The sequence below is a fragment of the Microtus pennsylvanicus genome, chromosome 18 (assembly GCF_037038515.1).
Source record: "Microtus pennsylvanicus isolate mMicPen1 chromosome 18, mMicPen1.hap1, whole genome shotgun sequence".
In the NCBI taxonomy this organism is placed as follows: domain Eukaryota; kingdom Metazoa; phylum Chordata; class Mammalia; order Rodentia; family Cricetidae; genus Microtus; species Microtus pennsylvanicus.
The window spans coordinates 9922730-9936856 of NC_134596.1; the positions used below are offsets into that span (position 1 = coordinate 9922730).

Sequence of the window (14127 nt, forward strand, 5' to 3'; positions counted from 1 at the left end):
ATTTCATTGTAAAAACCTGATGATTATTAGCTTAACTAGGTGAAAGTTTCTCTTTTTTTCTCTCTAAATCAGCTGTCAACTAAGGGTGAAGCCATTTAACTAAAATTGATCCTTTCTATAGAGTTTTATTTAAAACTCATAATATTTTTGGAAAACCAAAACACCAATGATAGTCTTTGCTGGAGAGGATGTGGAGTAATGGATACACTCATTCATTGCTGGTGGGAATCCAAACTTGTGCAACCACTTTGGAAAGCAGTATGGCAGTTTCTCAGGAAATTTGGGATCAACCTACCTTAGGAACCAGCAATACCACTCTTGGGAATATACCCAAGAGATGCCCTATCATACTACAAAAGTATTTGTTCAACTATGTTTATAGCAGCATTATTTGTAATAGCCAGAACCTGGAAACAGCCTAGATGCCCTTCAATGGAAGAATAGTTGAAAAAAAGTGTGATATATACATATTAGAGTACTACTAAGCGGTAAAAAAAACAATGACATCTTGAATTTTGCATGCAAATGGGATGGAAATAGAAAACACTATCCTGAGTGAGTTAACCCAGACCCTAAAAGATGAACATGGGATGTACTCACTCATAATTGGTTTTTAGCCATAAATAAAGGACATTGAGCCTATAATTCATGATCCTAAAGAAGCTAAATAAGAAGGTGAACCCAAAGAATAACATATAGTTATCCTTCTGGATATTGGAAGTAGACAAGATTGCTGGGCAATAAATGGGAACTGAGGGGTGGGGTAGGATGGGGAAAAGGGGAGATGGGGAGATATAAGTGAGAAGGGGAGGATGGGGAGAGCTTGGGTGAATGGGATGGTTGGGATAAAGGAAGGGTAGATATGGGAGGAGGGAAGTATATATCTTAATTAAGTGAGCCATTTTCGGGTTGGCAAGAGTCTTGACTCTAGAGGAGTTCCCAGGGATCAAAAGAGATGTCCCCAGTTAGGTCTTTGGGCAGCAGAGGTGAAATGGCCCGATCCTATAGCCATACTAATGAATATCTTGCATATCACCATAGAACCTAAATCTGGGGATCGATGGAGATAGAGACAGAGACCCACATTGGAGCACTCGACTGAGCTCCCAAGGTCCAAATAAGGAGAAGAAGGAGGGAGAACATGAACAAGGAAGTCAGGAGCGCGAGGGGTGCACCCACCCACTGACACAGTGCAGCTGATCTAATGGGAGCTCACCAAGTCCAGCTGTACTGGGACTGAAAAAGCATGGGATAAAACCGGACTCTCTGAACATGATGGACACTGAGGGCTGCTGAGAAGCCAAGGACAATGGCACTGGGTTTTAATCCTACTGCACGTACTGGCTTTGTGGGAGCCTAGCCTGCTTGGATGCTCACCTTCATAGACATGGAAGGAGGGAGGAGGACCTTGGACTTACCACAGGGCTGGGAACCCTGACTGTTCTTCAGAATGGAGAGGGAGGGGGAGGGGAGTTGGAGATGGGGAGTGGGGTGAGGGGCAGGGAAAAGGGAGGCAGGGAAGAGGCCGAAATTTTCAGTAAAAAAATAAATAAAAAATATTAAAAAGACGAAGCACATGTTTGACATAGTAATAGCTGTAATTCTTAATCTCATTGCTGTTGTTGCTACTGCTTCTGTGGCTGGTATTGTTTTACGTATGTCCTTGCAGACAAAACACTTTGTAGAAAATAGAATAAAGATTCTCATGAGCTCTGGATAGAGCGAGCTCAAATAGATGTTTGGCTTCAGACAGAGATTAATGTATTTAATAAAAAATGTGGGATGGTTGGGAAAGAAATATCTATCTTTACAAGAACAAATTTCCTTATACATACATTTATTATTTCATCTGTTTATTGACAGATGTCATGGTTATATTTGCAAAACTAGACATTCACAGACAATTTCAGAAATATGCTTACAATCCAATACAGTGGAAAGAACCTGCTTTGGAACCTCCTACCTACTTTCATCATTATAGAATGTTAATAAGTCTCCTATTATGAGTAATTTAAGTGGGATTGACTATCTGTGCTATAATTGAAGATTAATCCTCTCTTTAGCTACACATCAAAAAGAAAACAGTAGGAAGTCTTCAGAAGTGTTTTTGTCATAATAGCCAAATATCAGAACTGAAATCAAGTAAATATTGTTCTTAAAACTATATTATAGAAGGCATAACTCAAATAGACTTAATGACTAGGAATGTATAACTACAAAATGACAGATTTCATAAATATAATATATTTTATTCTTCCATAGTCTAATGAAATATAGATATGTTTATATATCTGAGCATAATTTGACCCTCATCAGAAACTTCTTTGGCACTAGTATATAAATAGCATGTGCAGGGAAGATCTTTCTATAGAAAATAAGAGGCTGGGTGTTCTATGATTTGAAGTTTCATGCTTTTAAAACTACATGAAAGATTTGTACATTTATATCTTTAATTTGGTAGAAACACTGTGACAGATTCACATAAAGGGTCTTGATTCTAAAGTACTAATGCAGACATATGCATTTAGAGTCTGCTGTGGAAGATACAATATAAAATCTGCACTTGTTTAAAGCATACAACAACAAGACACTCAATATTAAAGAAATCTATTGTGTTAATTATTTTCAAGGGAAGTATGTCATACCTAGCTGCCACCATCAATAAACACTTGATTTCCAAAAAATCTCAGGCTGTCTGATTTCCTAATCAGGAATGGGCATACGGTATGAAAGTATCATGTACATGAGTATTTATATTCAAAAACACAAAGATTAATTTGACCAACAGCAAATTAGAGCATGTGAAAATCTAAAATGCAATAGGATGGTAAGAAGTATATTTAATCTTCCATATCTTGTTCTAAATTCAGAGTCTTTGGTGACAGATATGAAACTGCTTTTATTTATTACTATATAATATTTTCAATGAGTCTAAGTTTTAAATGAAAAAAAAAACCCTACAATATCATACCAATTATCACAATGAAACTCAGTGAGGCTCTAAAACCTGAATTGAAATATTTCCTTGCAGTTACTGCAGAGTTTAAAGGCAGAGACGGTGGTACCATAACGTCAAAGAGAAGGAGAATTTTCAGAAACAGGGATGGACATGGTGCAAAGACATAACAGGTGACTCAGAACTATAATAGTGGGAATAAACAATTACCTGACTGCTAATTTCCCTGGGCTTTTCCTCATACAGATGTCAGGATTAGTTTGCCGGGTCTGGGACAATGTATGTTCTGGTTTCAGATATAAACATTAGTAGCTGAGAGCTAGCATATTCCCAGAGGCTGACTAGGAAGGACCTGCTATGCTGACAATATTATTAGCTCTTCTTGCCGCGGACTGAAGGAGTATGTGCATTCAAATTTTTCCCTGAACAATGGGGAGTGTGATCTCAATCCAACAAATAGGAACAAAGCCTGTGGTTACCTTGTAGATCTGCATCAGAGTTGCTGGCTTATTTCTCCATCCCATCTAAATGTTTTCTCTGACAGCAAAAATTAAAGTAATGTGGATGAGAGGGAAAAAATGTAGTTTATCTAAGACCAAAATCCAATTATTAAAAAGGGGAAATTATTGTAAGTTAACTAGGATGTGATCATATATCCGACTTCTTGTGTCTGCATCCTACATTTCTACCAGAAAATTTCCATTTCTTCCTGCTGATGGCTGATTGTGATACTGTGCTGCCAATTGCAGCTTCCTGGTATCACATTCAGAAATATCATGTCAGAGACCCTAAGCATACTGATGTGGGAATCAGACACTTGAAATTTTCATATTCCAAGGTACCGGAGGATATTTGCTGACATAGCAATTACCTTAGAGTGGCCTCCAAAGACGCATAAGATCAGTACAACCCGGTTGTTGTCACGTATAGACTTTTAAAGAAAATATTCAATTCGGGAAAATACAAAAGACAAGGCTCACCTAGAAATCACAGATCTTATGAATGAATCAGTGGCGTCAGACTCGAGAACATTTTCTGCACTGCAAACAGGAACAGGTGACTCTTCTCAAATTCTTTGCTTTTCCTATATCTTCTGTATCCTGCAGGTCTCTGAGACACATTTGAGTTCTCGGGTGTTGTTTATGGTGAGGCCTTGACTTAAGTCCAGCTTTTAGCAGGACTATAGTCTAAGCCCCACTGGCAAAATCCCTCAGTACAGTCCTTTTTATGCTATCTTGGAACCAATGAGAAGAGAGATCTCAAACCATGGACCGTAAAGCACAGGACTGCATTGAACATGGTGAACTCATCCAGAGCTGATGAGTCACCTGTGTCTCCCTCCTCCCTGTGTGTTGTGAAAAGAAGCAAAGCAAACGACAGAGGACCACAGGATAAACTCTACTTTATACTGGGTTTTACCTCCAGTTAAATGCCTACAAAACTGGCAATGTTGAGTGAGCCAGCAGCTGCTTTTGCCTTGTATCTACCTATATACATGAAAGCTTTCATTCATGTCTGGAGATTTTTGACTGTGAATCTGGGTTGCCAATGTACCTATCTTCTGATTTGTTGTGATCAGTTTTTGTCTGTTTATATGTGTAGTTTTTATGCAGTCAAATTATAATTAGATGTTACATGTAATATGATAGAATGGATCATATACAAATAAAATATACAACAGAGCCTAACTTTGAAGACAAGATATCTTTAAAACCTATATGTCCGTTTAGATTAGCAACACATACTATGAAACATCTCTTGGTACTTAACTCATTTACAGTCTGGTGTGGGAGTTCCTTATGTTGGTGTGTTTCTTTCATTGTAATGAATAAAGAAACTGCCTTGGCCTTGTTGATAGGACAGAACTTAGGTAGGCAGGGAGTAGACAGAACTGAATTCTGGGAAAAGGGGAAGAGTGAGAGATGCCATGGTTCTTCTGCTTGAGACAATGCTTGTTAAAATCTTGATGGTAAGGAACAGTCACGTGGCGATACACTGATTTACTATAAATGGGTTAATCTAATATGTAAGACTTAGCCAATAAAAAGTTATAGGTAATGGGGCAGGCAGTGTTAAAATGAATACAGTTTCTGTGTGAATATTTCAGCTGAAAGCTAGACAGACAGCCCAGATGGAACAAACGGGCCCACTCTCCATGCAACAACAGTCAAAAATAAAACACATTCCAATCTCTGTGTGTATTTTCCATCTTTATATGACTTGTTTTTCTTTACTCATTTAATCTATGACTATCCATACTGTTTCTATTTAAAGACTTGTTTAATTTTTTTTAACCAGTTGTTTCTTTTTATAGCTATAACTGTTTTCTGACCAGAAGCATTTTTTAAATGCTAAGCAGGGATGGCTAGGAATAACTCTGCCATCGTGACTGTCAGTTCCACTCAGTCCATCATGGTGACAACGTGTTTACTGAGTCTGAGAATGTTGCTCTCAGAAACAGGTCCTGGCTTTGGTGTCAACAGGCCTGTATTGCAATGAAGTAAGTTATAGTACTCTGATCACAAGCAGCAGTTAAATGCTCTGCAGCCAGACCACCAAAAAGTATCATAACTAATCGTTCAGCTAGCATGAACCAGGGAGTTTTCTTAACAGTGTCTTGAATTTTTTGTTGCTACCACTGAGTCAAGAAGTCTTCCCTAAAAATAAAATAATACCTTTGCTTGCTATTAGCAAACAGAGCCCTCCCAAGAAAATACTACCAAAAAGCCATACTTAACTCTGTCCTTTTGTGTCTAGCATTTCTTTTAAAGCTTTCTGAGATTTTACGTGGATATAGATGACCAGGTTGCTAGTTCATTTCGTAACTGAACTGACATAAAATAATAACTAAAAACTATATTATTTGCAGTACTATTTGGCCAATTGCTACCCTTAAAAAAGCTAGAACGTTGATCCTAAATAACCAATATTCACAAATCTGTTCATTACTACATAACTCACTGGCAAAATTTCGGCAGGCACCAGTCGAGATATCTTCGTCTTGCAGTAGCTGCATGGCTCCTCCCAGAAGCTGTCTACTCTCTCTATTTCTTTCTTTCAGCCTGGCTTTACTCTATAAAGGCATTTGTTGAAGGCATTTCTTAATTAGCCAATGGCAATAAAACCAACTCACAGCATACATCACCTCTCACTTCAAGAGAGCATAATAAAAAGGAAAAAAATAGTTTAAAAAATAAGAACTCCAACAAAACTAAACAAAAGCATTTAAAATCAAAAATAGTGTAAGCACAATAACATCAGAAATTGTAATGCCTACAAAGATGGGAAACCTCCCAAATTCCCGCACATGGCATAAAGTTATGGACAAAAATTTCATGCAAAAACAGAAAATGTCTCCTTTTACTGTGCAATAATATTGATATTTTAAACTTCAAAATATAAGTCAAAATGCTTACATGTAATCACCCCATTCTTTATACAGTTTCTGTTAGTTGTGTATACATTTGCTTATGCACAAAAATGTAAAATAACTTTCTTACTTCTTGTATTTATTTTGAACATTTTCTAATGCTGATATTTTATTGAAACTAGCAGGAAGAATTTTGAAGTAATGTAAATACTGCAATTTCACATGATATTCTAAACTATATAAAGCAATTGTACATATATGTATATATTTATATATAGAGAGAAGCTCCTATATATACATAATACATAAACTTACATAAATATTTGAATGGAACTGAAATGTTACAGTAAAATTGCTGAGATATTATGAAAAGTGAACGCCATTTATGAATACATTGTTATCAGATGTGCTTCTTGGGCAAGGGCATTTCTATAATTCCACACTCAAGCTAAAAGAGCATTTCAAAAATATATTTGCACCTCTCAATATGAGGCAAAGCACTTAATTTTGATATTCCTACACACTTATTTTCTCATAGAACAAAAATCCCTCTATCGCAAAAGACGCCTCACAGGAAATGAATTCCTGAGATATGACTGAAATTGAATTTGCGTTATATGGCTTAATTTAGAAGGAACAAAATTTCTCACTTTCATGTGCAACATGGCATCAAAGTGAGGATCAACAACAATCTTCAGATGATTTTATCAAAGTGGAGCCAAAATGATCCCTAAAATGAAGTAACTATGAGGATTATGATTAAGAGCATGGTATGGAGAGAATACTTGACACGTATTTAATAAACTAGAAACTGAGACTAAATGATTACAAAACTATACAGGAAATTTTTTTTCTTTCTGTTAGAATCATATAGAAATAATCTGATTCCTAATCATATATTCTCATATCTAAATATTTGTGCATCAGCAGAAACTCACCAGAAATATTACTTCTGAAACTAGATGGGAAATAACTCAGTGTTGGGAAGAGAAGGTCACTCAGGGTAAAACACCAATGCATATAAAATAAAAATAAAACTTTTAAAAAATTAAAAATAGACTTGCAGTGATACAAAAGATTGTGAAGATTTGTGAATTTCATTGTCAACTGTTCTGAGAAAGTATCAGAATATTCAAAGCTAATTGGTAACTAACTTTTATAAAGGCATGGTCTTTTGAAGCATGTGTAGTTCTGATTTATTGTCACCATTAATATCTCTGACATATGTTATATGCAAATGAAAATATGATCCTCCAATTTGCTAGGATGTGCAAAATTCAAATTAGTTTTCCTTGAGTCTAACAACATCCATCACCTGGATCTCAACAATGGAACTCCTAATTTCTCCAACCAACACATGAATTGATAGATTTGGATTAGAAGCTATCCTCTTCCTTTAATTACGTTTATGTATCAGGCTTGGATCCCTCAGCTTATATCCAGTTTTTCTATGGAGTTTGGCTTTTGTAAATATTAGAATTAATTGTTATCTTAGTATAGAGAGTAACTGTGAGAATGCCTAGAGCTATGCCATAAAACTAAGTATTCAGATAAGACGTGAAAAACTACTACCCTCTCTACCTTTAAGATACCCAATCCATTCTCTCTCCCCATCTCCCTTTCCCCCCAAACTAAAACAACCCCCGTGCTCCCAACATTTGCCCAGCGATCTTGTATACTTCCAATATCCAGGAAGATAAATATATGTTTTTCGTTGGCTTCACCTTTTTATTCCTCTTCTGTAGTATCACGAATTATAGGCTCAATGTCCGTTCTTTATGAGTAAGTACATACCATCTCCATTTTTTGGGTCTGGGTTACCTCACTCAGTAAAGTGTTTTTTATTTCCTTCCATTTGCACCCAAAATTCAAGATGTAATTGCTTTTTACTGCTGAGTATAACTCTAAAGTGTATTTGTGCAAAACCTTCTTTATACATTCTTCTATTAAGGGGCACCTAGGTTGTTTCCAGGTTTGGGCTATTTCAAATAGTGCTGCTATGAACATAGTTGAACAAATGCTTTTGTAGTATGATAGAGCATCTCTTGGGTATATTTCTGAGGATGGAATTGCAGGATCCTGTGGTGGGATGACTCCCAGTTTCATGGGAAACCACCACACTGATTTCCAAAATGGTTGAGATTGAGGAAGGCTGGATATAGGAGCAGGAAGAAGATATCTTAACTAAGGGAGCCATTTTAGGGTTGGCAAGGGACTTGGCTCTAGCGGGGTTTCCAGTTGTCCATAGGGATTTCCCCAGCTAAATTCTTGGGCATCAGAGGAGAGGATGCCTGATCTGGCCATACTGATGAATATCTTGAATATCACCATAGAACCTTCATCTTGTGATGGATGGGGATAGAGACAGAGACCTAAATTGGAGGACAGGACAGAGTTCCCAAGGCACAGATGAAGAGGGGAAAGAGGGAATACACGAGAAAGGAAGTCAGGACAGCGAGGTTTGTGTCCAACCACGGGGACATTGGGACTGATCTAATGGGAGCTCACCAACGTCAGCTAGACTGGGACTGAATGATTGTCTGCGTGTGTGTGTGTGTGTGTGTGTGTGTCTGTGTGTGTATGTGTGTTTACAGGAAGATAATGAACCACACTAGCTTCCTGAAAGTTTGATGTAGTAGACTGGCCAGAAGATTACCAGACTAGATGATATTGTAGCTGTAAGTGCTCACCAAGTAGTAATGGATTGAGATTGCTGAAAATTGTGTTTGTGAAACTCTGATAATAAAAATGGATACACAAATTGCTATAATGTGTATAGAGTGTGAGTATATATGTATATATTTCATTTGAAAAAAAATAATTGTAATAGGCAGTTATATTTATTCATACCTTTTGTAGTTCATATATTTTATTGATTTAGTTGATAACGTTGACTGCCAATTGTTCCAGGGAAAGGATGCTTATTCCTGCCAGCCGCCCTGCTTGCTTGGCCCTGAAATAACAAAACAGAAATTATATTAATTAAAATACTCCTTAAACCATTTGCTCTAGCCGCCTATTGGCTAACTCTCACTTATTGATTTAATCCATTTCAATCAATCTGTATATTGCTACATGGCAATGGCTTACCGGGAGAGATTCAGCATGTCTGACTCTGGTGGCTCCATGGTAGCTCTCTCCTCTGCTTTTTTTCTCCCTGCATTTAGTTCTGTTTCCCCTGCCTACCTATGTTCTGCCCTATCAAAGACCCAGGCAGTTTTTTTATTCATTAATCAATGAAAGCAACACATAGAGAAAAGCACCTCCTACACAAGTATGTATGTATTTTACATAAAAATATGTAGAAATAAGGGCATTTTCTAAATCGGAACGTTATTTTAAAACCAAGTATGAACATGAAAATATTACAAAATTGTATCTAACAATGTCATGATAATTTAGCAACAATTTGATATTTTCATTTAGAAAAAGCACAATACACGCATTATTTTCAAAATTTCACAAGTGTCTGCATGCTTGTATTAGTGTTTCAGTTACATGTACATGTTTTGACATTAATTTCAGAGTACTATCTCAATTAATATTTCTGACACATTTTAATATATGTTTATATGAACATTTAAATTTTGATAAAATCATTGCAATGCCTTCTCTAGATTTTCCCTGTAATCACCAATATCAGTACTCCAGCCTCAGGTCATTTATATGTTCTCTCTTTTCAGTGACATTTGACTTCAGGGAAAATGTGTGTGTGGTGTGTGTGTGTGTGTGTTTGTGTGTGTGTGTGTGTGTTTGTGTGTGAGTATGTGTGTTTTGGTATGGGCATTCTTCTAGTACATAGGCATTATTTCAAAGCTAGCATACCTGAGAAAATCTATCTTTCCCCTTTCATCATTTCTGCAAATGATAAAAGGCATTCTGATAATATTTTGAATTCATATTGTTCCTCATAATACAGTTCAGCATTCTCTGGTTTTTGTAATGAAACAATTATATAAGCAAATTTACATAGTTTAAATTCAATAATACAAGTGTACATATACATAAATACCAATAAATTACTATTTGCATGTGTTAGTATAATAAGATGCCACAGACTTGAAATTTGCCACACGTGGTATGAAAACAGGCAAGTAAGTCTCAGATCTTTTGTATTCATTACATATGCTTAATGTCCTGAGAAAGACATGATAACGTTTGTATATCAGTTTTTTTCACATGTATGTATTAGAAATAGATCCAGTAGTTAATATTTCAAATTACCAGTTCATGGACAGAGCCCTTTATGAATCTGTGAATTTTTTGAACCTAAAAGCAGAAAATAACATAAGGGTTATTATTTAGAGTACACACTGATATTTTTATATGTAACTAACTACTCTACTACTTTCTTTACTCTAATTGTATTATTGGCATTCTTACAGATTTAACAATATTTGTCTGACTCCTGAACTAAAACCATAGTATGACTAAAGTGTCTTCGTGATTTTTATATAATCCACACATATATCAAAGAAGAACAACATTCAGGAGACTCCCATACAAATCTACAAAGAATTAATAAAATTAAGTTTTACTGTTTATCTTAAAAATAAAATATTTAATCAATATTTTTACACTATTAGGATCTGAGAGTCAGTCTCTTAAACCACTAATATAGCTATAGTTTCTAATAATCATCCTAATATGTTATGGTCAAACACACAACTAACCGGACTACAAAAGATCAAGGTAAAATGCATGAATTCTTCAGCTAATTCAAATGTCATTATTTGTCAAAATTTATCTTCAGAGGCTATTACTGGTTACATATGCATAGACATGTCCAAATTTCTACTATTTGATTTTTAAGACCTGTAGCTATATAATTAAAAGAAAGATCAATTTGCCAATTGCAACAATTGAGCCTACTTTATATTGTAAGTGATAACACAATCAGAAATTTCATATATGTATATTTTAAAGATGGCAGATATATTGTTACAGAATGAAATGGAGGCTCTTGATTCCAAAGTACCAATGTTTTCCAGTCTCAACATTACTAGCAGATACACACATTTAAAAATTGAGATGAACTGAGATGAACAAGATAAGTTCTGAAATTTTAAAGCATATAAAACAAGACACACAATAACAAAGATATCTATTGTGTTAAAGATTTTCAAGGGAATTATGCAATACCTCGCTGCCATCACCAATAAACACTGGATTTCCAAAAAGCACATCATATCTGATTTTTATCAATAAAAAAGGAAAAAAAAAAGATGTGATGAAGGCTCACAGGTGACACAGATGCCAGGCATGGACTGTTTGCAAACCACAGAAAGAAACCTAAAGCCATAAATCTTTTTCTGTTGTGAGAATGGAAATGGAAAAAACCTTTACGTATATAAATGAAAGTGGTTAGAACAAAACACAATATTAAAATATGTGTGTCTACCACTAACCTTAAAGAAGAGCCAGTGGCAGGACATGCTTCTTCAACTCACCAATATCCTCCCAACTAACACAGGTTAACCATTGAAAAGAAAAATGGAATTCACTCTGAACATATACAAAGACCCACCGACTTGCAGGAATAAAATCAGGGCCATGATATCACTCTGGACTTCTTCTGGCAGTTGGAAAGTTCAAAATGCTAAGAGGGTTCAGCTGTTTATTCTCACTTCATCCCCTCCAGATAGCAGGCAACTCACTATGTGTTCCTGAGTGGTAGTCTGGAAATGCAAGGCAAAGAATTTCCATCTCAGTCTCTCTCCTTCCAGAACAGTGCCTTCCTCCAGGCTAACCAACCCTCCAGTCTCTCAGAGCCCTCATTGGTAAATGCATTCAGTGGGTTGTGTTTTCTATAATGCCCTTAGGACATTGTGCTTTGGAGAAATCGGTTTTTAATAGCCTTTCACCTTGGGTACCATCTGCTGTAGAACATTTATCCTGTTCAGAGGCTTTCTGGAAACTCCGAGAAAGTCAGGTTTCCCTCCAGCTGTAACTAGAGTTGTTGTCTGATTGCACACAAACAGTTCTCTTAGAGGTGAAGGGGGACTCAGGGGTGCGGGGAGCTGGGTTGAGGTTTTCAGGTTTTCAGCAGAGTCATTTCTGGAATTGATGGAGAAACAGGGTCCTTCCTTGTAGACACTACCCCAATCTGGAAATGCAGACTGCTTTGCTAACATCTTATTCGTGAAGTAAATCTTTGTTTACCTCCTTCAAAGAATGAATGAATGAAAGAACGAAGGAAGGAAGGAAGGAAGGAAGGAAGGAAGGAAGGAAGGAAGGAAGGAAAGAAATATGAGTTTACATTTGCAAACATTATGGAACATTCATTTGTTTTGAACAATTACTTTAAACATCTGCATGGGCAGACTAGGCAGGGCCCTCATCTCTAATGAAGACAACAGAAAAGAGAGGACAAGTACACTCTCCATTTCCCTTCAAAGTTCATTTTCTTACACGAACGTATTTGTTATTATTCAGAGGTTTTCATGTACAGGTGTTCATGTTAGTACTCCTATTTTGCATTATGCATTGGCTCTGTTCTTAGTCTCAGTAGTCCAGTAATCTCTCTCTCTCTCTCTCTCTCTCTCTCTCTCTCTCTCTCTCTCTCTCTCTCTCTCTCTCTCTCTCTCTCTCTCTTACACACACAATTTCTGTGAACATTTTTCTATCTTTCCCAGACTTATGTCATGGGAGTTGTGATCAATCTCTGGGTCTGACTGCTTCCCTACAGGCTCTGCAGTGACACTGCTGCTGCTGCTTCCTTGCAGGGGACCTGGCTGGTATATAAAATATGCTTCCACTATGCTTTCTGGGTGATTACACTTCCCAGTTATGTCCTTGCTAAACAATATCTTTTATTTTCAAAATGGAATTGGAGTTTTTGCCAATGTATTTCTCTTTCTTTTCTACATTTTCACAATTCTATATCACAGACCTAAGCCCATGGACCTGATTTCTTGTCAACTGACCTTCATCCACATAGTGCTGCTCCTCACTGGAGGATTTGTTTGGGTTACAGATATATTTGAGTCACTGAACATTGACAATGACATCAAATGTAAGACAGCGTTTTACATAAGCAGGGTGATGAGAGGCCTCTCCATCTGCATCACCTGCCTCCTGAGCGTGTTCCAGCCTGTCACTATCAGTCCCAGTACCTCTTTCTTGGCGAAATTTAAACTTAAGCTAAAGAAGTACATAATCTATGCTTGTTTCTATATTTGGTCTCTCAATATGTCATTCTATAGCTACCTGATCATCTATGTCGGTGGTTTTACCAACATGAGTGAGACCAATCAGATGAAGGTCACTAAATCCTGCTCACTCTTCCCCCCGAACTACATCATTAAGGCACTGAATTTAACAGTGACAACTTCTATGGATATATTTCTTGTAGGAGTTATGCTGACCACAAGTGCATACATGGTGCTTATCTTGTTCAGACATCAGAGGCAACACAAGTATCTTCACAGCCTCAGCCACCCGAGATCATCTCCTGAGAAAAAGGCCACCCAGACCATCTTGCTGCTGGTGACTTTCTTTGTGGTCACGTACTGGGTAGACTTCATCATCTCATCCACTGCAGTCCTGTTATGGATGTACAACCCAGTCATCCAGAGTGTTCAGAAGCTTGTGATGAATGTTTATCCCACTCCTTTGGTACAAATCAGTTCTGATAACAGAATATTCAATATACTGAAAAATATTCGGTCAAAATACCACCAGATTTTGTAAAAACATCATTTTTCTTCTGTAATAAATGTATTTATTTTAATTCAAAAAAAAGATTTTCAAGGGAAGTATGCAATACCTTGCTGCCATCACCAATAAACACTGGATTTCC

At 36.7% G+C, this 14127-nt stretch overlaps 1 protein-coding gene and 1 long non-coding RNA gene across 3 annotated transcripts in view; one reads left to right on the plus strand and one right to left on the minus strand.

The window, feature by feature from the left end:
- LOC142837381 (uncharacterized) overlaps positions 1-4102 on the minus strand; it is a 69111-nt gene extending 65009 nt beyond the window's left edge. For both annotated transcript variants that reach the window (XR_012908262.1, XR_012908261.1), the window contains exon 1: positions 3937-4102. This is a non-coding gene — a long non-coding RNA (uncharacterized LOC142837381). The remainder of the gene's footprint in view (positions 1-3936) is intronic.
- A 9013-nt stretch (positions 4103-13115) lies between these two features.
- On the plus strand, positions 13116-14018 carry LOC142837547 (putative vomeronasal receptor-like protein 4). The gene has a single exon (XM_075952689.1). It carries the CDS (start codon positions 13116-13118, stop codon positions 14016-14018), a length of 903 nt encoding a protein of 300 aa, XP_075808804.1.
- Positions 14019-14127: the final 109 nt, after the last annotated feature.